The following is a 22,626-nucleotide window of genomic DNA, read 5'->3' as shown; positions in this document are numbered from 1 at the left end:
GGCAGCCAGCGCAATATCCTAAAAACAGGTCGATCTGGAGCACCGCGCTGTTCCCTGGGAACCTTTTGGATAATAGCCGGAGGACTTCAGAGGACACAAACCCCGCAGCTCCTTTGACTCCCGGGAAACCTGCTGCTTTACCTCCGTGTAGGACTGGCCCTGATATTTTTACAGCGTTGCCTAAAATAAGTGGCCTCAAAGCTTTCCAGCTGACCGCGGAGGAGCCTGGGGAAGCTCGCTCTGTGACAAGCGGGATGAGCGGCACGGCGCAACGAGGGCACACGTGGGCAGGGGCACGGCTGCACTGCGAGAGCCGAAAGCCCCGGTCCTCTCCATCCACCTCCTGCCCGGACCCCTTCCCACAAGCCACATCTCTGCCTCTCTCCCTTATTCTGGCTTCATTCACGCAGTAACAAATGTAGCGCCGCAGGAATTTCCAGAGAGAAGCGGAGAAAAAAGGGAGCAAAAGCAAGCATGAGCGATGGCGAGCGTGGCGAGAAAATTCCTCTTCCAGCCCGGCTTTCTCTGTGCTGGTTTTACACGTATAATTCTTTTCTTCTTTCCCCCGTTCTTGCTTGTTTGATTTTTGCATTATTTATGGCTTGTCTTCAGGGCCTCCGTTTGTTGTTATTGTTTCATTCAACAATAAAATAGATTAGATAAAAACAAACAGCGCTGAGCCGCGGCTGAGCCCACCGGTCCTGCAGTCAGCGGTGCCGCGGGCGGGCGAGTGGCCAGCAGCGCCCGCCGGCCCGGGATGAGGGCTGGATCCACACACGGGCACCGAGGTGTACAGCAGGGCTGGGATTTGGGCTGCAGGTGCTGCCAGCCCCACAGACACGCGTCCTTCCCAGGTACAGGGGCGCGCACAAAGCTCCGGGGTCACAGCAACGCACCCAGACCTCAGGCCTGCTCTGAGCAAGAAGGAAAATGCTGGTTGAAAGGAGAACCCCAGGTTATTTTTAGGGCGATTCCAGGAAATCCAACATTTCAGTTTCACTGGTGAAGCTGTCTCGAGTCTGCTGGCACTGCCTGTGGATGCTGCGCCGTGCAATCCCAGCCCCGGGTGCTTTGGGATGCCGGGCAGGGGGGATCAGCTCCGTCCTAAAGGGAAGGGCTCGGTGCAAGGCACGCAGCACAGCCCCGTGGCTGCACAGCAGCTGGAGCAGGGGCAAAAAGCCCGGTGGGTTTAATGCCTTTAATGAGGGCTGCAAGGCTTCCTGCAGCCTCCGCTGTGCCATGGGGAACCTCACCAGTCCCTGGCCTTGTGGGCACAGAGCAAAAGGAGCGACCCACCACGGTGACGGGGTGGCCCCCCGCTGCCCTCGGCTGCTTTGGGGTTGTTTTGTTTTGTTTTCCTTGAGCTGCAAGAGATGCTTTCCGCCCCTTCCTCCTTCTCCCCGTGGTGATGATAATAACACAGAGACTGCACTCGGGGCTGCATGCGAGAACAAAAGTAATCACGTGGCCACACGGTGCCTAGAAATTAAATCGGAAACGCAAGGCCAGGGTTTCCATTTCGGTTCAGCCTCTGCATCGTTTCCCATTGAAAAGGAGCAGCAGCCGAGCACACGGCAGTTTAATGGCAGCACCTAATGGCAGCGCAATCCCCGGCTTCCCGGAGCAAACCGGAGCTCGAGCCCAGGGCAGCTGCGGCTCCGAGGGGCTCCCCAGGCAGCTCGGCGCCGAGGCCCTGCCTCCTGCCCTTCGCCTGGCTCTGGTGGCACACGTTTCTTTGCAGCACATCCGAGGCTGGAGCTCAGCTCCTCCACATAACCCTGGTGGGCTCCTCGGGGCTGCCCCAGCCCTGGGGGTGTTGGGGAAGGGACGGGTTGGGGTGCCCGAGGGATGGAGGTGTGCCCAGGTGAGGCCAGAAGGGAGGCCCCAGCCCGGCGGGGGCTCCAAATGTGCTCAGACTTTGCTTGGTGCCCCCCGTGTGCCTCCGAGGCCTGCGCCCGTCCTTCCCCATCTCGCACCCGGCGCCTCCGATCTCAACAAGGAGCCGGAAGATCGGAGCACGTCAAAATATTTCTGCTTCTCCCTCCTGCGCGAATTCCCCATCGGAGACCAATCCAGTTAAGGTGCTGGTTATGAAATTAACCGTAATTACAAGAGCGATATTTAACGTTTTGCATTCTGATGAAGAAACGGAACGGAAATGATGAAAAAAAAGCCAATAATGGTGGGTGCTACCGAGACAGCTACGAGCAACGCAGGGCGGCGGGGGAGGAAAGGAACCGAGGCGCCAGGGTGCTCTGGCTCACCCTCGGTGCTGTCCCCAGCCCGGGACACCAACCCTGGCCCTGTGACGAGGGACACGGAGCTTCATGGGGCAGCCCTTGCCATGACACAGGCGTCCCACGGGACCGTCAGGTGGCAGAGGGGATGCCTGGGGAGAACAGGGGCGCGGTGGGTGCAGCTCCACGCAGCCGGCACAGCGGGGTCACAGGGAGCGGGGACACATGGCAGAGGCACGGAAAAATCTCTCCGTGCAGCCATTCCCCTCCGCAAGCTCCAATTTTTCCTCCCCCAGGTGGAGAGAGGGGGAGGGGGGGGCGGAAAATTGACTTGGAAGAAAATTGAGGCCATGGCCTCCAGTTGCTTTCTCCCTTTATTTTTCTTGGGTTGTTTGATTTGAGTTAAGCATTCGTAGCCCTCTTCTCCCTCCTCCCAGCCTCCCCCTGCGGCTGACAAGCTGTGCTGGCTCTTTTCCCACCAAGAGCCATTTCTGCTCGTGCGAGGACAAACCCCACTCCCTCTGCTTCCCGACAGACAAGGGAGGACAGCCTCCGACCCAGGGCACTGGATGCACCCAGCCCTCCGGGAGCCACACACCTTGACCTGTGCCCTCCTCCCACCGCGCCGGGTGAGGGGATGGGTGGGCACGGAACAGGGATCGGGCGGATTTGGAGGAGCTCGGGGGCACTTTGCGGTGCCCCAGCCCAGGGACACCGAGGAGCGAGGCTCTCCAAGGGGTGAGGCTCTCCAAGGAGCGAGGCTCTCCAAGCTCTGGAGGCTCTGCCCTGCATGGCCTCCATCCCCACACACCCTGCCAACCACTCAGCCTAACGCGGGGCGAGGCCAGACCCTGGCTTTCAGCTTTGCCTTTGGCCTCCCGTGGCCACACGTGGTGCTCCAAGCCAAGGCCATCTACCTCCAGTCCACGGCACAGCCACCGTGCCCAAAGGGACAGGTGGGGACACCGAGCCCACGCCAGCTTGGAAGGATCCAACATGGCCAAGCCCCAGCTCCGCTGACCTTCCCCAGTGCCAGCAGTGCCCGAGCAAACTCCCCACGGGCCACAAGCCAAATGGGGACGAGGAGCAGCCGGGCTCCGGTGCCCCAGGGACAGCGGCTCCCACAGGTGACACAGAAAAGCCTCTCTCCAGGAATTTCCACCCCGGCAGGGTCCCAGAAGGGGTGGCACAGTCACACTTCCCACCAGCACCTTCGCAGAGACGTGCCCCTGGCAAACCCACCCTCCCCAGCCCGATGGCGCTGCCCCCCGGGGCTGTCACCCCCCAGCCACCCCAGGCACTGCCACGGCACCCGGCGGGGTCCCCTAACCCTCCCCAAGCCACAAAGGGCGCCGGTGTGCTTCACAAGGCGGCGGCTGTAATTACACGATAATTACACCGTAATCGTGGCGTTATTATAAAGTGATTTATCAAGCCCTGAAATTGCAGCTCAAGTTACAGGATTTTACACTTGTTACGCGCATCGAGCAGGGTAAACTCCGGCGTCATTACGGGACTGTATTAAGCAGGAAACTAAAAGAATAATAAGTCGTTCAGTCATGCTGTTAACCTGGCAGTGATATGAAACAGTGGTAATTAGAGGTATCGCGGAGTAATTGCGTTAGGGGTGTAGAATAACTGCTGCACGGTACGGTGTTACTGAAGTGCAGCCATCCACTGACAGATTAATCCCCCCAAAAAAAAAGGTTTGTCGGGTCTGAGTCCCCGGAGAGGAGAGGAGAGGAGAGGAGAGGAGAGGAGAGGAGAGGAGAGGAGAGGAGAGGAGAGGAGAGGAGAGGAGGAGGCCTGGTTACGGGGAAAATGGCCCCAGCATGCCTGTGGAAAGGCACGGATGCTCAGCCCTGGGATGCATTTCTCTCTCAGCCTCGCTCTCCGCTCTCGCTAAGCTCAGAGCACCGAGCCCACTGCTTGCCGTGGCACCACACTGCCGGCTGAGCCAGGAGCCAGGAGCAGGAGGCGAGGAGGCAGAGCCAGCCCAGGCAGCTCCTGCTGCTGGGACGGGCAGGGGCTGAGCAGGGCTCCCTGCATGGGGCAGCTCAGGGCATTTGGGGCAGGCTCGGGGCAGTGCTGGCCATTTGCACCTGGGAGAGGGGCAGGAGAGGTTTGAAGCTGGGGGCAGAGGATGCTGCGGTGTGGGGCTGAGCAGCGACACGGGGCCGGGGGCTGCCTTTGGGGTGGGCAGCCCTGGGGGCACGCAGGTGGGTGTGAAGGTCAGCTCGGCACTGCTCGAGGCGGCGGCACGGGGAGCTGAGGGTTAAGGCTGGAACGCGAGGAAGGGACATCAGAGCCCACGCCGAGGTGCTGCAGAGCAGGGGGAGATGGAGGGAGGAAGGGAAAGGAGCAGATCTGCTGAGAGGGGCTGCCCAGGGCGCTTTGCCCCCAGTCCTGTGGCCCCGGGGAGCAGCAGGGACGGGGTCTGGTGTGGCCGGGCACCGCCGGGCAGGGCTGGCCGAGCACTGGCTCCGCGATCCGGCACGCACCAGGGCGAGGGGTGAGCGATGACCGCGGGTGCCCAGGTTCACGCCTGCCCTCACCGAGCCTCCCTCCCGCTGGAAATCACTTCCACAGCCCCGGCAGGAGCAACCCCGGCACCTGGAGCACCGCGCGCCCCTGCCCTTCGCTCCGGGCTATGCCCACTGCCAAGGCGCAAGGTGAAAATCCCCACACCCTCAAGGCAGCAGCAGGAGCAACAAGCGCTGCCCGGGAGGGCTCCCCGGCCGGCCAGCAGGCTCCCTGCCATCCTCCCAACCCCTCCTGCCCCGAGGAGCCCCTTCAACATCCACCCCTTCTTCTTCTGCCGGGCACAACCCCTGCTGGCAGCCCCTCACTGCCTCCCCTCCCATTTTCCCGTGCCGGGGGCTGAGCCCAGACGGGGAGGGGGGGGTCCCTCAGCGGCTCCCCCAAAATCCTAGGGGTCCATCGTCCACCCAGCCGCCCGGCTCACCTACCTGCAGGCTGGGGGGCTGGTGCCGGCGGGGGGCAGCCCCCCTTGGCCGAACTGCCCCCCATGGCTCCCGGCTGGGGGCTGGGAGCTCGCCCTGCCCGGGTGAAGCCCTCGGTGCCTGGGTGCGCGGGGTGCCCGGCAGAGGGGCAGCCTCCTCCGGCATCAACCTCGCCGGCCCTGCTGGGGGGGCTCCGGGGAGCCCTGGCAGGCAGCGCCGTGCCCCAGCTGAATACGGGATCCGCTCGGCTAGCGGGGAGGAGGAGGGAGAAGAGGAGGAGGAGGAGGAGGAAGAGGAGCAGGAGGAGGAGGCTGCCTCAGCAGGAGGATGCGGCGCAGGGCGAGGCAGCCCCGGGTGGCCGGGGCAGGGCGCGGGGCCGGGGGGAAGCAGGGGCCGTGCCGAGCCGAGCCGCGCCGCGCCGCCGGCCCCCCGGGCGGCCTCCCCATCCCTCTTACCTGCATCTCATCCTCGCCGCCGGTCTCCTTCGGTCCGAAATGGCATCTCCCCCGGCCCCCCCCCACCTCCTCCTCCTCCTCCTCCTCCTCCTCCGCCACAGCCTCCACCTGCAGTAACGCAGCTCCCCCTCTCCGCAGCGCCGGCACGGGCAGGAGGCGCACGGGCGGCGGAGGCGCTCCCGGGGTCCGCCCGGCTCCCGGCCCCCCCCGGCGCCCGCTGGCCGCTCCGGGGCCACCCTAGGGACCCCCGGGGGCCGGCGGCCTCCCCTCCGCGCCCGGCGGCCGGAGGCCGGGGGAGGCGGCGGTGCTGCGGGGCGGCATGGCCCGGGTGCGCTGCCGCCGGCCGAGGCTGCTGCGGGGAGCCCGGCTGCGAGGCAGCCCCGGCTGCCGGCCCCCGCCTCCCCTCCGGGAGGAGCCGCCGGGGGGAGCGGAGCGGGGCGGTGCGGGGCCGGGAGCTGCCTCCAGTCCCCTCCTCCCGCAGCCTCGCTGCGGGCTGCGAGGCCGGGCTGCGCTTCGGGGAGGAGGGGGAGAGGCGCGGGGATGCGCCCCGGACACGGGGAGGGCCGTGCCGGTGCTGCCCATCGCGGCTTTCTGTCCCCCAGCCTTCACGGCGCTCCCCACGCTCTGTGGGGTAAGGGCTGGGGGGCACGGGGGGGGCCCGGGGCGGGTCTGAGCGCTGCTGACCCCAAGGGTCCCAGTTCAGAGCATCCCGAATCGATACCATCTCACCCAGGGCTTTCTGAGCTCAGCCCCCCTCCAAAAGGGAGGCCGATTTCCTCAGCACCCTCAGGAGGTTTGCCCACTGCCGGGTCTCCCATCGGAGGCTGGTTTCTCCGGCAGAAATGGGCACAAACTTTGCTTCTCCTGTGCACTTTCCCCTCCTGCTCCCTTTCAGTGGGGCTCTGGGGTGCTTCCCGCTCCATCCCTCTCCTGCCAGCCCTACAGAGCTGCTGGCAAGGCGGGTCGGGGAGCTGCACGGGGAGCCAGCAGCGAGGCTGGTGCGTTGGCACGGGCTGAGGCTCCACGTCCCCACACCAGCCCCGTGAGCCTTGCCTTGGCCGCCTCTCCCAGCCAGTGGGAGCTTTTGAGGAAGAGGACGGCTTGGCCTTCCTCCAAGAGCCGTCTAACAAGCCCAGAGGTGGAGACTCCCGTGCAGACAACACCCCGGGCAGCCCCCATCCCTCCTTGGCCTCTCCCGCCTGAGCTGTGCCCACCATGGGGCACGGGGCCCCAGCGGCCACCCCGAGCAAACCCCGGGCTGGGAGCAAACCCCGGGCAGCGTGAGCCTCCCCGGAGCCCGCAGGGGAGGTTGCAGCCATCCTCCTGCTCAGCACCCGCCAGCTTGGGGATAAACAAAGGCTGGGCACCGGGAGCTCGCCAGCTGAGGGCTGAATCACTCCTCCCGCAGCACCCCGCACGCTGCTGCCCACTCGCTGCCGGTGTGCGTGCCCTGCTCCTGCCATCCAGGAAACCCAGCCTGGGTTTCCAAAAAGGCCCGGCGAGCGCGGCGTGCAGGCAGGGCTGGGCGAGAGCCCTGCTATTCGCTGCCGGGAAGCAGGGGGCCTCCCAAGACCATCTTTCGGCAGCCGTCCCCACCCCGGCGTGGTGGCGAGGGACCACGGGGGACTCGGCGCAGGAGCCCTGAGCCGCTTTTCCCCTCGCAACTCCAAAAAACATTTGGGTGTCCATCTGCGGAGGGCTCGCCCCTCGCACAGATGCTCCAGCTCCTTGCCACTGCGATCACCCGGGTGAGGACGGGCCGCAGATGGTTCCTGCTGCTGGCAGGGGGCTGGGAGCTGCGCCAGCCTCCCCCCTGCAAGGGGCTGCGAGCCCCTGCCCGGGCAGCAGGACGCGGGGCTGCCCTGCCAGGGGGCCGCCTGGGGCGAGCTCTGATGTCCCCCAGCAGCATCCCACCTGGTTTGGGCACCCGTGCCCAGGAATCCCACAGAAGGTTGGGAAAGGGCTGAGCTGGCAGGAGGGAGATGGGTTTTAATTACTGCCATTATTCTTATAGTTCCCTTTCTTTTCAAATGTTCACACTTTTGTCGTAACAAGCTGAGCTGAGAAAATACGCGCAAATGCCAGGCTGAGATAGGATGTACCACACCTTGAAGTGCTGCCAGCAGCGGCTCTGGGAACGCCAGATCTGCTGCCTGCCCCTCCAGCCTCCTCCCTCCACCTGCAGGGACCTGCATTTCTCACAAGCCCGGATGGCAAACAGCTCCTCAACCCCACCCGGCATGAAGTAGCCCTGGAGAAGGCTGCTGTAGCCTCCTGGCTGCTCGGGACACGGAGGGGAAGGCAAGCCGGGTGTCTCGTGCCCAAGGGTGGCTGCGAGCACCCAGCCCTGTGGGTACGGGCAGGGGAAAAACCCGCTGGCAGGTCTCGGGAGCCTGCTTGCCCGCAGGCGGTGACATTTTGGGGTGCGTGGGGGGCGGTGGGCTGAAGGGGCACGGCAGGATGTGCCTGCTCCCCCGTCCCCGCGGCCATCTGGATGTGTGCTGCTGCCACCTCGCAGCGGGCTGAGTCAGTCCAGTGGCTTCTCATTATCAGCTGGAGGGAGTCCAAATTCTGCGGCGTGCGCCTGCTCCCGAGCAAAACTGAGGATCGTTATCAAGTATTATCATCATGGTTTCTCTCCGTACTGCCTTGTACCGCTCCTTGCCCTGGCCAGCTGATTGATTTGGAGCACAAGGAGGCGGCTGTACCAAAAATCCTCCGGCCGGCAGCTGCCTACTCAGGATGGCAGCACCGGGAGGCACCCAACGTCACCGCCGTCCCCACGAGCAGCCTCGCTGGGAGGCCCGAGAGAGAGGCCACGTGCCCTGAGGCGAGCCTGGCTCGAGTGCCCGACAGCCTGCTGCCCTGCCCAGCAGCCCCAACGTGCTGTGGAAAAGGCTCCGTTACATCCCTCAGCTCATTGACACACATCCAGGAGGTATTAATAATATCAAGCATCTCAGCGTCTATTGTAGCCCACATCCAGGAGATGAAAGATAATTTCTGGGACAAGGAAGTTATGACAGTGACAGCTTTTTAACAGCCCAGCGTAAGAATAGGAGCTGCACAATGGGACAAAGCAATGATTAAAGATCCCTGCACAAAGGAGAGAGGGCTGGCAGACCACAGAGGACATCAGAGTCGTGCCAAAAGAGAAAAGTCCGTGCCGGATGAGGAGGACTGTGGGGGGGTGAGGGAGGTCCCGCTGGGCTGACTCACAAATGCCTGGCTGCTGGCAGAGCGGGGTCAGGGTGCTTGGAGGGGGTGAAGGAGGCTCCTCACCTCCGTGCCTGCTAGGGGCTCGGCCCTGCCCAGTGTGCCAGGCACAGACGGGCACGGTGCAGCCAGGACGGGGCCGTGTGGGTGATGCTGGGCAGCTGGGGAGGGAGCTGCTGGAGGCTGGGGCAGGTGAGGGAGGGCAGGGGCAGGGCGAGGGGCAGCCAGAGCCCCAGAAGCGGAGGCACCCAGCACCCGCAGCCCCCCGGCAGCATTGGCATTAGGGACATTCGGCGTTCCTTTGCACACATCCACGCTCCCCTAATGCACGCCGCACATGTAAACAGCTGCCTGGTGACATTTGCACGCCCAATTACACCTGTGTATCATTGATTTACATGCACAGTTGGAGAGCAATTAAAACACTGAAGCCTGCTTCGCACTTTCCCACGGCCACCACGGGGCCAAGCCCTGGCCCCGGCCCCGGGGCTGGCGCCTTTCGCTTCTCCCTCCCCTGCTCGCCGTGCAGGGAGCCCTGGCTGCAGCGGTGCCGCGCGGGCTGGGACTGTGCTGGTGCCGCTGGTCGGCGGCGACCCTCAGAGCAGCTCGCTGTGTGCTCGGCTCCCTCAGAAGTGGACTGGCCGCCTTCCAAAAGGGATTAAAAGCAGGGAGTGAGAAACATTAAAGCTCGCGTAATTACGTGCAAAAAGCCCCTTAATAATTTATAGAGGGAGCGGGTAAATATCTGCGTGCCTTACTCGAGCGCGGCTCGCTGTCCCGCTTGGCTAGCACCCAGGGCGCACGCATCACAGCCCTCATCCGGGAGGCCGCCTTGCCGTTAATACCTTTCATAAATTATTGAATTTATAAAGAGGAAAGCAGGTGTCATGTCACTCTGATAAACAGCTTGTTAGTTAAAACTAACGAAGGTGGTGAGCGACACTTCCCTCTCGCCGTCACCGGCTGCCACACTGCCGGCAGAGCCAGCTCGGGCACGAGGCCGAGGGACTGAGGGGCACCACCAGCACAGGGAGCGGGATATAGGGCCGGCATGGGGGAAGCCAAACACCTCCCTGCCCCCTTGCTGAGCGAGGCAGGGTGCTAGGAGGCCGTGGCTAAAAGCAGCAAGCGTGTGGCTGAGTCAGGCAGCACGTGGCGGCGCGAGGGAGCCGGGCACGGTGCCCGCGCACAGGAAAAGCAGCGAGCGAGCGGCCCACGCCACTGCCACCACGGCCACCCCCACGCAGCCGGGGCCCCCCCCAAGACTGTGCCCCCAAAGACTGTGCCCCCCCAGCCGCTGCCCTCGGCCCTGTGCCACCGGGCACGGCGAGCTGGGCTTGGGAGCAGCTGGCTCGGAGGCTCCGCGTTCGCACCCGCTCGGGGGCTGAGCCCCCATGCGCGCCCTCCCCAGCTGTAATGCATATGCATTAAAAGGCAGAGAGGGGAGCTGCGGGAAGGGTTTTAAACACAGCCAGCACAGGATCAGGGTGAAGGTGCTGCAAGTAAGGGCCCCGAGGAGGACGGTCAGGGTGCTGCTGGCACGGCGACGTGGCACCACGACGTTCCCTGAGCCGCCCCGTGTTGGTGGCAGCAATGTGAGGCAGAGCCCTGTGAGGAACAGGGGACACCAGAGAAGACCCAGCAGGGCCTCGCAGGCATGGGAAGAGGGAACTGGAAGTATTGATAATCAATTAACTCCTTCAATTACAGAAGCCTAATGAGGTAGCGCGAAGTCGGCTCTAATGAACATCGGTTTAATAGAGGCGGTGCCTCGGGACGCTGGGTTTTGACTCAGCCTTTGCGGGGTAGGAAACACAGTGCAAGCATCAAGCAATTAACACCAATAACGAACCCAATCCTTGCTATGGAAGCAGGTGCGGGGTGTCCCTGTCCCCAACCCTGTGTTACGGGGCCGGTGCCCAGCGTGGACCCGCCAGTGCCAGGGCAGCCTCAGGGATAGCTCTGCCTTTGCTGGCAGGGCTCAGCCTGTTCGAGATCCCCGCCGAGAGCACGCGGATTTTGGGGATGCTGCGGAGGGGTCTTGGCAGCACGGCCCCGCTCCCCCCACGGGGAAGGGAAGGGGCCCAGGCGGAGGCAGGCGGGCTCGCTCCCCGAGCCCAGGTGCACGCAGCAGGGCTGCCCGTGCCTCCGGCTGCCGCGGCAGATGGAGGGGGACGCGTGCTGCCCGCAGGGACCGTGCCAGGGCTTGGCCGCAGCCTCCCTGCCCTCCCGATGGGCTCCGGGAGCACGGCGGATGGCTGCAGGAGCCCTGGTGCCAAGAGAGGGCCAGGCCAGGCAAAGCAGGGGTGCGAGGTGCAAATGCGCAAAGCCTGAGCGAGGGAAACTCCAAGTTCCAACGAGCAAGTTTTTTGAGACCAGTGTATCCAGTCCCCAGCTCTTACCGGTCCCAGAGCATGGGGTACAGATGCCAGGCTTGGGGAGAGTTGGCCCCAGGGGTGTAAAGTGCCCAGGGAGGATGAGATGTACGGGGATGCTCAGAGAGCTGCTTTCGTTAACAGGCACGCAGCTCCGGGAGCTGGAGATTCTTCTCACTTCTCTTCTTGTTTATCAGACTTACCCTAAGACTATTAGAGGCTTAACCAATATTCTTACGATCCTGGAGCCCCATCCTCACTGGGGTTTAGGGATGCCAATGGGGTTGCTCCTGCGTTACCCTGGAGCTGGGCAGGCTTGCCAGGGGAGCAGGAATCGGTGCAGAGCCCTGGCATCAGCCACTCTCTTCTCCCAACCTGGCAGGGCCGTAGCCAAGCAGCGCCGGCTGGGGGGCAACCCCATGAGAGCTGGCAGGGAGACGTTTCTCCTCCTGCTTCCACCCTCTCTCTCCCGTGGCGTGGTGGGCGTTTTCAGGGCTGGATGTCACCACGAGGGGTTGGTGACACAGAGCACTGAACCTGCCACTGCCTCCCCCCGTGGGCACGTAGCTCTGGGAGCACTGGCCCAGACGGCCTCGTGGCCATGCCCCCAGCCTCCGATGAGCCACCCGACGGCCTCCCAAATTGTGCTGAGCTGTATCAGCACAGTGCCCCCCTCCCCGCCCCGCTCCCCCCCAGCTGGCAGAGCCCCAGCGGTTTCCCCCCGAGAGCGCGCGGTGAGACGCAGCACGAAACAACTGCAGCTAATTAAAGGATTGAATGGGGTATCGGAGAGGAGCTGGGAGCTTGCAACATCCGTAAATAGCTCGCCTTGCCAAGCTGCTTAACTCCTTGCTTGTTCTTGCCAAAGTGCAGACCCCAAAGGGAGGATGCCTGTGCGCGAGCAGGGGTGGAAAGTTCAGGAGCGTATTTTTAAACCATTCAAGCTTCACTCGGGCTGGGTGATACATTATTGTGCGCGTGTCGCTTGAAATCCCTCATGAATGCAAAAAATAAAAAAAAAAAAAAAAGAAAAGAATAAAGCACCATTTTGTCTCTCCAAACTCCCACCCCTCTGTGCCTACCCAAATAACGTCAGGCTAGATGTGACAGGCGAAAGGAAAGCACCGCAAGGTGCAGCTGGTTAAAGCCATGTGAAATGCTCTTCTCCTCCTCAGGGGGACTTTGTGAGGCCTGCGGGGAGCTGTTTTGGCCAAAACAAGAACCACGGAATGGCTGAGGTCGGAAGGGACCTCCGGAGCACCCCCAGTCCTGGGGAGCCAGGAGAGGACATGGGGGCAGCAGGCAGGGGTGTGCGGCTGCCATGGGGCACAAAGGCAGTGATGTACCAGCTCAAAAAGGTGCTGGTGACCCCACGGAGCCCCGGGCATGGCAGGGAAGGTGTGTGCCTGGTGGACACGGTGTCCTTCACACCACACAGCGTCACATCTTCCCCACGCCATGGGAACGCTGCACCCCCAGCTGCTGGGGCACCCCCGGGGGACCTGCACGTGGTGGCAGCGCTGGCCAGCGGGTCCCCGGGCTGGCAGCTGGCCCCGAGCTGTGGCTGCAGGCAGGGGTGCCACGGGGTCTGGCAAGCAGAGGGAGCCCTGGTGAGATGCAGCAGGACAGAGGGAAAACAAACCAGAAACCGGCTGGGAAATCATTCCTCTCTTAAATGGTGCCGAAGTAATTAAGCAGCACGGGCTTTATGAATGATACCATCTCTGCCTTGAAACACATCATTACTCCCCTCTGTTAGAGCAGTATTTTCCAATATATATTTCTCCCTTAAACGCCTGAGGAGAAGGCCCTGTGGCTGGGACGTCAGGACAAGGCTGCTGATCACCTCCTATTGCGCCCAGGGGCAGGGAAGCGTTTGGTGCTGAGCTCTCCCTCCCGGTACGCACGCTTCTGCTCGGAGTCACTGCTGTGCGCCTCTCCCCGTCTGCTGCCCGTCTGTCTTCCCTGTCTGTCTGTCCTCCCTGCCCTCCTTCCCTGCCTGCTCACAGCCCCTCGGGGCTCGGGGTCCGGGTGATGCTCACCTTGGCACCGTTTGGGTGCTTCTGCCCCTGCAGGACTCGGCCAGCCCGCGCCACTTGTGCCCCAAATGCTCACCGCAAAGGATTAGAGAGGCCCGAGTGAGAACGAAGGGCTTTTGTGCTAGAAATTGAAAGTTGATGGAGTGTGTCATAGGAAAATGACAACAACCTACTGTACCTCGAAAGACAATTATTTTTCCCTCATTGGAAGTGATTGAATTTCTCCATCAGTGACACTACTGATGCCATCAACACCAACAGCTCTCTTAAGGAAAGGCTTTCTCAGCTGGGCACCTGCACGTTCCTTGGATCTTCCTGCTTTGCTTCTTCTTCCGCAGGATGTGCCCTGGGACCCTGTTTTGGGGTGTTCTGGAGCCCTGGAACCCCATTTTGGGGTGTCCTGGAGGCTTTTCCTTAAACGTCCCGAACACTGGTGCTGAGCACTGGCCTGGGGACACCCTGCAGCCATGTGGGACTCGCTACAGAGTGAAAGGGACAACACTGCTGCCTGAAAGCCCCTTCTCCAACTGATTTTGGCCCAGAACTCAGAGCAGCACGAGCCCCAGGTAGGTTGGGGTGGGCATCTGTGCATCCCATGGGCATCAGCTCAATCCCATCCCCAAAAGTCCAGCCAGAAATAATGCCTGCTGGAAGAAAACCCGCCTCACTGACGGGGTTTGCGGGGCCAGCGGTGGCAGCCAGGCATGTGCCAACGCCATACAGGGCCAAAACCCTACCGGGAGGGCAGGGGGGCAATGCCACAGCGGGGTGCGGTGGCGCTGGTGCAGGCAGGAGCGTCCCCCCCCCGCTCTGTGCGCCGGGGTGCACCGAGTGCGCACGCTCCGGCGGCTTCGTGCCGCATATGTTGTGGGGGCTGAGAACACATATGTTAGGTACACACACGTCGACGCGTGTGTGCGTATATATATACACAGACATGCATGAGGGAGACGATTATAGCCGCACATTTACATACAGAATCAACAGCAGAGATTGCCGCAGGGTGTGGAAGGCGGCAGAATCGGCCCCGGGTAGCAGAAAAAGGGGTATTTTAGCTCTGCCCTCCCAGCCTGTTTGGGCTGGGGAGTGGTTTGTGCCAGAGCCCCAGCTGGGAGAGTGCCGGGGTGGCCACCTCCAGCCCTGGGAAGGAGCAGAGCACCCTGCCTGCCGCGCTCACCCACAGCCACTGCGGTCGGAGAGGGACCCGGGGACCCATCTGGCCGCACGCAGCCCATGCCCATGCCTGGTCGGCCGAATGCCACGTCGCTCACGGAGAGAAGGGGCCTCTCCGGGGCAGGATTAATCTCCTTGCTGCCTGGGAAAGGTCAGGTGGATTGCGCCTGGCCATGCCTCTTCTCTCCCCGCCAACTGCAAATGTCATCCAGCCAGCGGGCTCCGAGGCAGGTGCCCACAGAGGGGATGCGTGCAGCTGGGTGAGACGAACCCGAGCACGCACCCATAGGTGCCTCGGGACCAGCCCTGGCACTAGGCACATCTGCACAAAGGGCGAGCACGTGCCACCGCTCGGGGTCTGAAAGCCGGAGGTATTTGTCCCAGCCACACACAGGCCAAAAGCTCTTCTCTCGGGCTGGATTTTGGGGCCGGATAAAAACAGAAACTGCTTACCTAACTGCGTGCAGCATTAGCTAATTGGCAAAGAGCCAGTGAGGTCTGTGCCAGAGGAGGATTGAATCTGGAGTCCTCAAAGTGCTGGCGATGCCTCTGTGCCAGCAGAGCACCCTTCTCCATGCACCCCAGGGGCACACAGAGCTGTCCCTGCACCACGCTGGGGCTCCCCTCTGCCAGTAGCCCCCCAGGGCACCCCAAAACCTCGGCACCTCCGAGCTCCCCACAGAGCTACGACCAGTCCTCGAGCGAGGCCACACAGCTCAGGTGCTGAGCGGCACCGGACCCCCAGGCAGCACCACTGAGCTGCGAAGCGCCTTGGAGTTGACTCAATGTCATCTGTAAGTGCCGGCCGCATCACAATTCAGGATGCTTCGGAAAGGTTATGCAAACCATCACATCAAATCCCGGGAGAGTTATTAAGGTGAGCGGCGGAGCATGGGAGAATGGGTGATTATCTCACAGCAGTGCCGGGGAGCCACACAAGCAGTGTCCAGCTTAAGGATGTAACTCATCCTCCTTACAAGCCTCATTTTGTTTCTTCTTAGTGCTTGTTAAAAAAAAAATAGTAATCTGTCTGTCAACAAATTATGTGTTCTGGAAAATAATTATTCTAGGGTAAGGTGCTGGGGAGATGTGGTTTGAAAAACCAGAAAGCTTCTCACTTTCAGAGGTCTTCTGTTTTCTCCCCCTTTTTGGAATGTCATATTTTAAATTCAGTGTGGTCTATTAACTCCAAATTTGTTTTATTCACCCGAACTCATGCCTTTGAGGACCTGGGGGAGGACCGCATGGCTAATTTTGGAGATATTTGCTACGGACTCTTGAACCTCTCAAAGGTACGTGGCTTCCCCACGGAGTTTCCCGAGTTCGCAGCACTTGCCTTCAAGGACAGGACGGTGCCTACAGGGGCCCGCAATTTTTCCGAGGTTGGAACTGACCCAGCCAGGTCAAAAGACATCAGGAAATCTTCAGGAGCAGCAAACGCTTTGCAGAAAAGCCCACAGCGGGTCTATTCGGGTTAAATAATAGGAAGGAGCCTGCAGGGGCAACGCAAGCCCTTGGAAACTGCGGGCCTGCAGCAGGCAGTGGAAGGACTCTGAACATCCTCACCACCATCGCGCTGAAACAGCCGCCCAACACGTGCCACTCACACAGACCAAGTCCTGCAACTCATTTTCTGGTGAGGAAAGCCAAGCCCAAAGGGAATCTGTGCCCTCAGTTGGGTGCCCGTGCAACACCCCGGTGCTGCAGCCCTTGCGCAGGGGAGGCGAGGAGCAGCGCTGGGTTCCTCCTGCAGCTTTCCTTCCTGCAGGGACCCTGGGGAACTTAACGAAGGTCTTGGTCCTGTGGCGGTGCTGCCGTCACCCCCGCTGCTGGGTTGGAGATGCAGTGCACACCGCTGGGCAGGATCAGCCCCGACCTGCTCTGTGCATGGAAGGGCTCCGGTCTCCTGGGCTCCAGGCTGGCACCTTCCGCTGATGTTAACATTCATTTAAGAAAAATTACAAAAAACCCCAACATGGGCTAATTAGCTAATGACATTATTTTGGCCTGATGTGCCATATAATTAAACAACTAATAAACGGCAAGAGTCCTGCGCTGCTGAGGCTCCTGAGTCAATACCATGCTATTACCACGCTGTAATTGAGTTTACAGAGAGCCTCGGCACAGACGTCCCAGAGCCCATGCGAGGAACGGTATTGAAATAGCCACCAGAGACCCACCTGCTGGATAAAGGAGAAAGACAAATCTTTTAATCTACAATACAGCCTGAAGTCACACGTGGAGAAGAGAAGGTTGTGCTTTGCACGGCGGTAAATGTGTTTGCCAGAGGAAGGTACAGGCCACCCAGGGGATGCTACATGCGCCAGAGCTTCTCCTCTGGCTGCAAAAGGGGTTAGCTGAGCTCCGGGGAGGGTGCGAGTGGGATGAAAATTGTCCTCACCTCTGTGGAAATGTGTCCAGAAGTCTATCTCCTGGTACCCGAAACAGGGACATTTCTCCATCAAAGGGGCGGTTTTGGTGACGGAACCAAAAGGCACATCAGGGCTACCGGGAGGTCTCGGGGGTGGCTCATGTCTCCTCCTGCAGTCCTGCCCTGTGGTCACCAAGTGCCCCGACCTAGCGCTGTGCCGGCAGGCTAAGAAGGGGCCAGGAGCTGGCTGGTGGGCTGCAAACCTCCTCCCTGATATTTTAGCACTTGAGAGAGAGGAGGAGAGCAGTGGGCTCGCACCCAAGCTCCCACTTGAGTCGTGAAGCATCCCCTGCAGTCTCCTCTCTATGTGCCGAGGGGTGCAGAGCCCCACTCGCTTTGATTCCCTGAGCCCCTCGGAGGTGGGTTCATTGCATGGACGCTTTGCAAATCCCACCCGGTGAACATGAGACCGGTGGGCCCTGTGCACACACACACACAGCCTGTTCCTCGTCTGCTCCTGTGCTCTCCCCTCCCTGCAGCCCTGCTCCCACATGTCCCCACGTGCAGCCGTGCCCCAGCAGTGCCACGCGAGCACCACGCACGCTCCCGGCCCCCTCGGAACAGGAGGAGAGGACGGCATGGGGAGGGACGGATGTGGTGCCTGTGCAGCCAGGATGCTGGGGACCTGCTGGTTTCTCATGGGGTGGCACAGTGGGTGCTGATCCGGAGGCTCTGCTCACATCCAGCAGCTGCTTTACGTGCTGGGGATGGATCCAAGGGGGCCCAGTGGGGACTGCTGGACACCGAGCCATCGGAGAGCCCAGAGGACTCCTCTCAACGTATCCTGTGAGCCTCTGCGGGACAGAAAGCCCACCACCCATCCCCCAGGAGCTGCTGCACCCAACCACGAGGGCGCCTGGCTAAACCTGCATCACATTTAGGACACAAAACTGCGCCCTGGGGCTGGTGCGGAGGGACTTTGGGGCAGCAGGAGCAGGGCTGCATCAGAAAAGGAGCAAAACCCGTGCTTGGGAGGGCAGAGAGCAGCGCAGTGCCTGCGGGCGGGCACGTCGGTGGGTCCAGGAGCAGAGGACGGCAGTGCCGGGGAGAGGGGGGCGTGCAAAGGCTCGGCGGCGGCGGGGCTGCTGCTGACAGTGCGAGGCAGCTCCTGTCGTCGGCGTGAGCCAGGCTCTGCCAACCCAAATACCGAGCCTGCTGACAACAAGCCCTGCGCTCCCGCGGCGCTGCCGTCAATCAGCGGTGTGCGGGGGGCGTGCTGGCGCCGCGCCATCCCCAGCAGCCACCCGCCGCGGTGCCAGGGGGAAGAGGGGGCTCCTGGCTTCTCCTGGGGGCCTTGGGCAGCCTGGGTTCAGTCCGGTTGGGGTGGGAGGATGGCCGTGCCCCCGTGGTGGGGATGCTCTGGGGAAATCCCCCCATCAGTTCGCGGGGAGGCTCACAGCATCCTCCTGCGCCCACCGCGCGGGCAGGGGCTGAGGAGAAACGTCTGACATCTGCTGCTGCCGGGTGAGCCCTGGAGAGGTGCTTGTGTGGAGAGCGATTCCCGCACTCGAGAATTACGCACGGAGCTCTCCAGAGCCACGCCGAGAGCAGCCGGGGCGTAGCAGCAAGGTCCTGAGTCCCTGCAGGGTGCTGCCCCAGCAACGCGGCTCCGCAGCGGCCACGGCTCCTTCCTGGGGCACACGGAGACCGCCCGGGTCTCCCTCTGGGGACCAGAAGCTGAGAAGAGGTCGGTTTGCGCATCCATCGCCTGCTGCAGGCCACCAGGGGAGGCACCCAGGGGCAGCAGTGGTGCTCAGCACCCCGTAGCACCAGCAGCCACCCCAAAAAGAGCCCGCTGAGGCTGGCTGGTTTCTCCCCTGGGCGCCGAGCTGCCCGGCTCTGTCGGGGCTGCAAAGTTGAAGGAGCCCCCACGTCTTGCCTTTTATCCCTCGTTTCTAAGCTGACATTTTAAAGGAAATTTGTTTTCCTCCTTGAAGTACGGAAATCCACATCCAGCGAGCACTCGGGCCCCCGAAGCCGGGCAGATAAACATATTTGGACGTGTGATTTCACAGTTGCTGTGCTGATAGCTTTCAGAGGCCGGGTCCTGTCCATCAATTACCCGCAATGTGCATTCAGACGTGATGCGGGAGAATAAAACCCGACTCATTAGAGGGGAAGAGAGGTGAGCGAGCACCAAGACTGGTTAAACGCAGCAGCTCATGTGTCAAAGGAGGCATTTCTCTCCCACTTCACCCACCCCACAGCAGCTTAAACCACCCGAAAGCGTGGCTGTGAGCAGCCCACGAGCGCTCTTCCCGTGGCCAAAAGGCACGGCACAGACACCCGCACGGTGCACCCAACCTGACAGGCTCAGCCCGGGAACACGGTGACTTTTGGGCACGACATTTAGCAGAATTTGCTAAACAGACTTTGAAACGGAGCCATTCAGCACGGGATTTTTAAAGATATTCAGCCCCTCCGCTCCCCCCTGGCCTGCAGGTACTTGGGAGCGCTTTGCACATAAAGAATTATTTGTCCAATACATCATGTTAGAATGTGAGATGACATATCCAGGACAGACTTTTGTATAAAGCAGAGTTTTAAAAGCAGAATTTTAGCGGTCCCGGGGGGACCAGGGCACGTAAAATATGCGGGGGAAGTAGCAGTGATTTCTCTTTAGCCTGTCCAAGCGTTTCTGCCCCAAGCCTCCGTCCCCAGGAAAGACAATTACCACTTGCTTGGTTCGCTCTGGCACCTCTCAGCCCTGCGGGGCCCTGGCTGGGGCCAGTCCCGTGGGGCTGCGGGAGGCTCGGGGACCCAGGAATCATTTCCAACGCTGTGATGGGAGCTGTGGAGCGGCGGTGCCGAGAGCTGGCTCTGCTCCTCCACCCCACTGCCTCCCCTTCGGAAGAACCTGAGCACTAACCTTACAGCGGGATGAAACAACAGCGATGCCGACCTTATAGATGTTCCCGGGGCAATCAGGGAGGGATGCAGGGCAGAGCAGGGGCAGGAGGGTCTAACGGGGGGGCCAGGGCTGCCTGGCACAGGGGGTGCCCGGGACGGTGGGCAGGCTCCCACCCCATGGCCTCTCTGCTGACCATCTCCCTAAACTGCTTCTGCAACCCAAAGCTGGGGGCACAGCCGTCCCCCAGGCCCTACAGCTCCCCCTTCTTGGCCAGGTCTCCCCTCCGGCCTCTTCTCTCCCTCTTTTCCCTTTCCCCAGGGTTTTTTCAGGACGTGGTTTCCTTGTCGGTGCGCTCATCCCTCGCCCGAACACAAACCACTGCAGGCTTCAGAGGGGCAGGCAATATTTCTGTTCTGCATATTTCCCAGATCCTCCTCTGCATGGAAACGGACACTATCATTACTGGTGGGTCTCTCTTTCTTTTCAACGTCTCAGCTCAGGAAACACTCTCTCCTATTAGCTGGGAGCCTTTGCTGCAGCAGAAATGAGGGGGAAGAGGTGTAAAAGAGCCAGGCTCCCCGCTGCACCTCCCTCTGTCACGCAGCCCGACGGGGAGGCTCCGGGGCTTTCAAGGAGCATTTCTGTGCTGGGAGAGGGTGTGCGACGTGCCTGGAGGCCACCCGGCTGTGTGGCGGCCGGGCTGCAGGTGACAGACGTGTCCCTGATGCCCCGGCAGGGCTGTGAGGTCCCGCTGCCGGCGGTGCCACTCCGATACCCCATCAGCGAGCCCTGCTGGAGGTGCCAACCCTGCCCTTCCAGATAAACGGGAAGACGATGCCTATATTTATAGATACATATTTATGGGGATATCATCCCTGTACAGCCCCCAGGAGCCCTCCTTGCCCCAGCTGCAGAGGAATTCAAACGAGGCGATCGCGCACAGCTCAGCCCCAAAGCCCCGAGGCCAAGCCGTGCCGAAAGGTTTTGCCCCATCCCAACCCGCCTGGATTCCCCCCGGCTCTGAGCCCGCAGCCAGGCGTGTGCCCAGCTCTGCAGGTGGCTGGCTGAACGCATCGAGCTGCTCAGGTGGAGGATCGCCTTACGCTGGAAATGGAGGCTCGAATTATTCCATTATTCCCCAGGGAGGGGATTAAATTACCCTGGAAATAGAGGATTAAATTACTCACCAAGGGAGAGGATTGAATTACTTTGTGAGACGCGGGATTAAAATGCTCCGCAGGTGGCGGGCTCAAAATAGACCTTCACACAGAAGGCAGGATTAAATTATTCTATGGCTGACCAGGAAAAAAAAATAAAATAAAAAAAAAAAAGGCAAACCACCGTACTCTGGAGGAAGCCATATTAAATTATTTCTGGAGATTAAATTGCTCCACAGGCCTGCTGGATCCCAGTGCTCGGGAGCAGCCCATCTGCTTGGTGTAAGGTGTGCGGGGACCCGAGCACCAGCAGCCAGATGCCGGCGTCCCACCACGTCGCCACCCGGCAGCTCGTGCCGGATTTATTCGCGTGCCAAGGTGAGTAACGCTGGGCTCTGCTCCCCTGCACCACGCCGGGAGGGGACGGGGTAGCCCAGAGCAGCCCTGCTGGGCTTAATTCTCTTCTTGAAGTGGGTTTTTAGTGATTTTCATTCCAGCATGGACGCCCACAACACCGTTGCGTCTCCTCTCCCAAGCAGCGGGCCAAAGCCCTCCCTGCCACCAAGCAGGACCTGCTCCGCTCCCCCAAATCCCCGTGTCCCCTCTGATCCCCTCATCAGCACCCAGCCCATCGCCTCTCCTGCCCTCTCCCACCAGCCCAGCTCTCCCGGTGCTGGCGTTCCCATCCCGTCCCCATCCCGTGGCCGGGGTCTGCGCGGAGCCAGCGCCGCCCGTGGGCAGCCCCAGTCCCGTGCAGCTCCGTCCCCTTCCACTTCCCCGGCGCCTGCGGCTGCCTGTCCCCTGCCACGGTGACAAATTGGTATTTGCGACGTGTATCGGTGTTTTTTATGCTGATTTCTTTCGGAGGCTCCACCGCTGAGATTTTGAGAGAGAAAGAGAATGAGCGTTTTAGGATAATCTTAAAAGCAGAAAAATTATTACATGTCAAACACCGAACGGGGAGTTTAAAAGGCTCCCAGGTGGGCTGCAGAATTAAATGTTTGGAGTTTCTTTTTTTTTTTTTTTTTTCCCTGTTGCCATAGAAACTGGAGGGCAAATTCTGGGCGGCAGCTCCGTGCCTGGCGGGGCACGGAGGGGCTGGGGGCTGGGGGACCCCCGCTGGCATCGATCGGGGGGGAGATAAAAGCAGCCACGTGCACCCCAGCGGGACGGGCACGGGGCAGCGCCCGGCTCCTCGAGGTGGTGGCAAGAGGAGGCTGCCAGGAAGCCCCGTCTGTGATGGGTGCCTCCGGGAAGGGAAGCGAGGAGGAATCGATGAATCGCTCGCTGCCGCCACGCCGAGCCGGCTGCAGGCCGCCCCGAGAGCCGGGGGGAGCATCGCCACCCTGCTCTGCCCTCGGCACCAGATTTACAGCGAGGCCCTGGATCAATCGCCAGCAGCCGCCGACCTTGAAGGCAGTGGCACCGAGGGCTGCAGAGCGTCTCGCTCCGGTTTTCCAACACGAGGTGCCCGTGCTGGAGGGCTCGGGGATAAACCGGGGGCAGGCTGGATTGAGGAGCCCCCCCCGGTCCTCCTTGTCCATCCCCATCCTCCTGCCAAGGAGGGGACGCCGCTGCCCAGCTCCCCGCTCGGTCACTGCCCTGCTCCAGCCACCAGGGCCTCAGCCCTGAGGACTGACTTTTTTTTTTTTTTTTTTTTTTTTTTTTTTAAATCATGGGCAAACAAAGTGGAAAATGAATTCCTTTAGATAGCAAATGAGTTTAATAG

The 22,626-nt window shown here is 61.4% G+C and overlaps 1 protein-coding gene across 8 annotated transcripts in view; it reads right to left on the bottom strand.

Annotated features, from left to right (window-relative positions):
• Positions 1-22,626, bottom strand: part of LINGO1 (leucine rich repeat and Ig domain containing 1) — a 117,534-nt gene that overhangs the window by 8,314 nt on the left and 86,594 nt on the right. Inside the window, exon 1 of one of the 8 annotated variants that reach the window (XM_084532706.1) lies at positions 5,656-5,990. The exons of 6 other annotated variants lie outside the window; for them this stretch is intronic. In XM_084532706.1, coding sequence (XP_084388832.1) covers positions 5,656-5,661 — 6 coding nt within the window. In that variant the 5' untranslated portion in view covers positions 5,662-5,990. Of the gene's footprint in view, positions 1-5,206; positions 5,381-5,655; positions 5,991-22,626 lie in introns of those variants that run through there. One more of the 8 variants, XM_084532705.1, reaches the window with a different exon arrangement.

The sequence above is a fragment of the Aythya ferina genome (genome assembly GCF_964211825.1).
Source record: "Aythya ferina genome assembly, chromosome: 11".
In the NCBI taxonomy this organism is placed as follows: Eukaryota; Metazoa; Chordata; class Aves; order Anseriformes; family Anatidae; genus Aythya; species Aythya ferina.
Note: the sequence above shows the minus strand (reverse complement) of the source record. Positions and strands in the feature narration are given on the sequence as shown.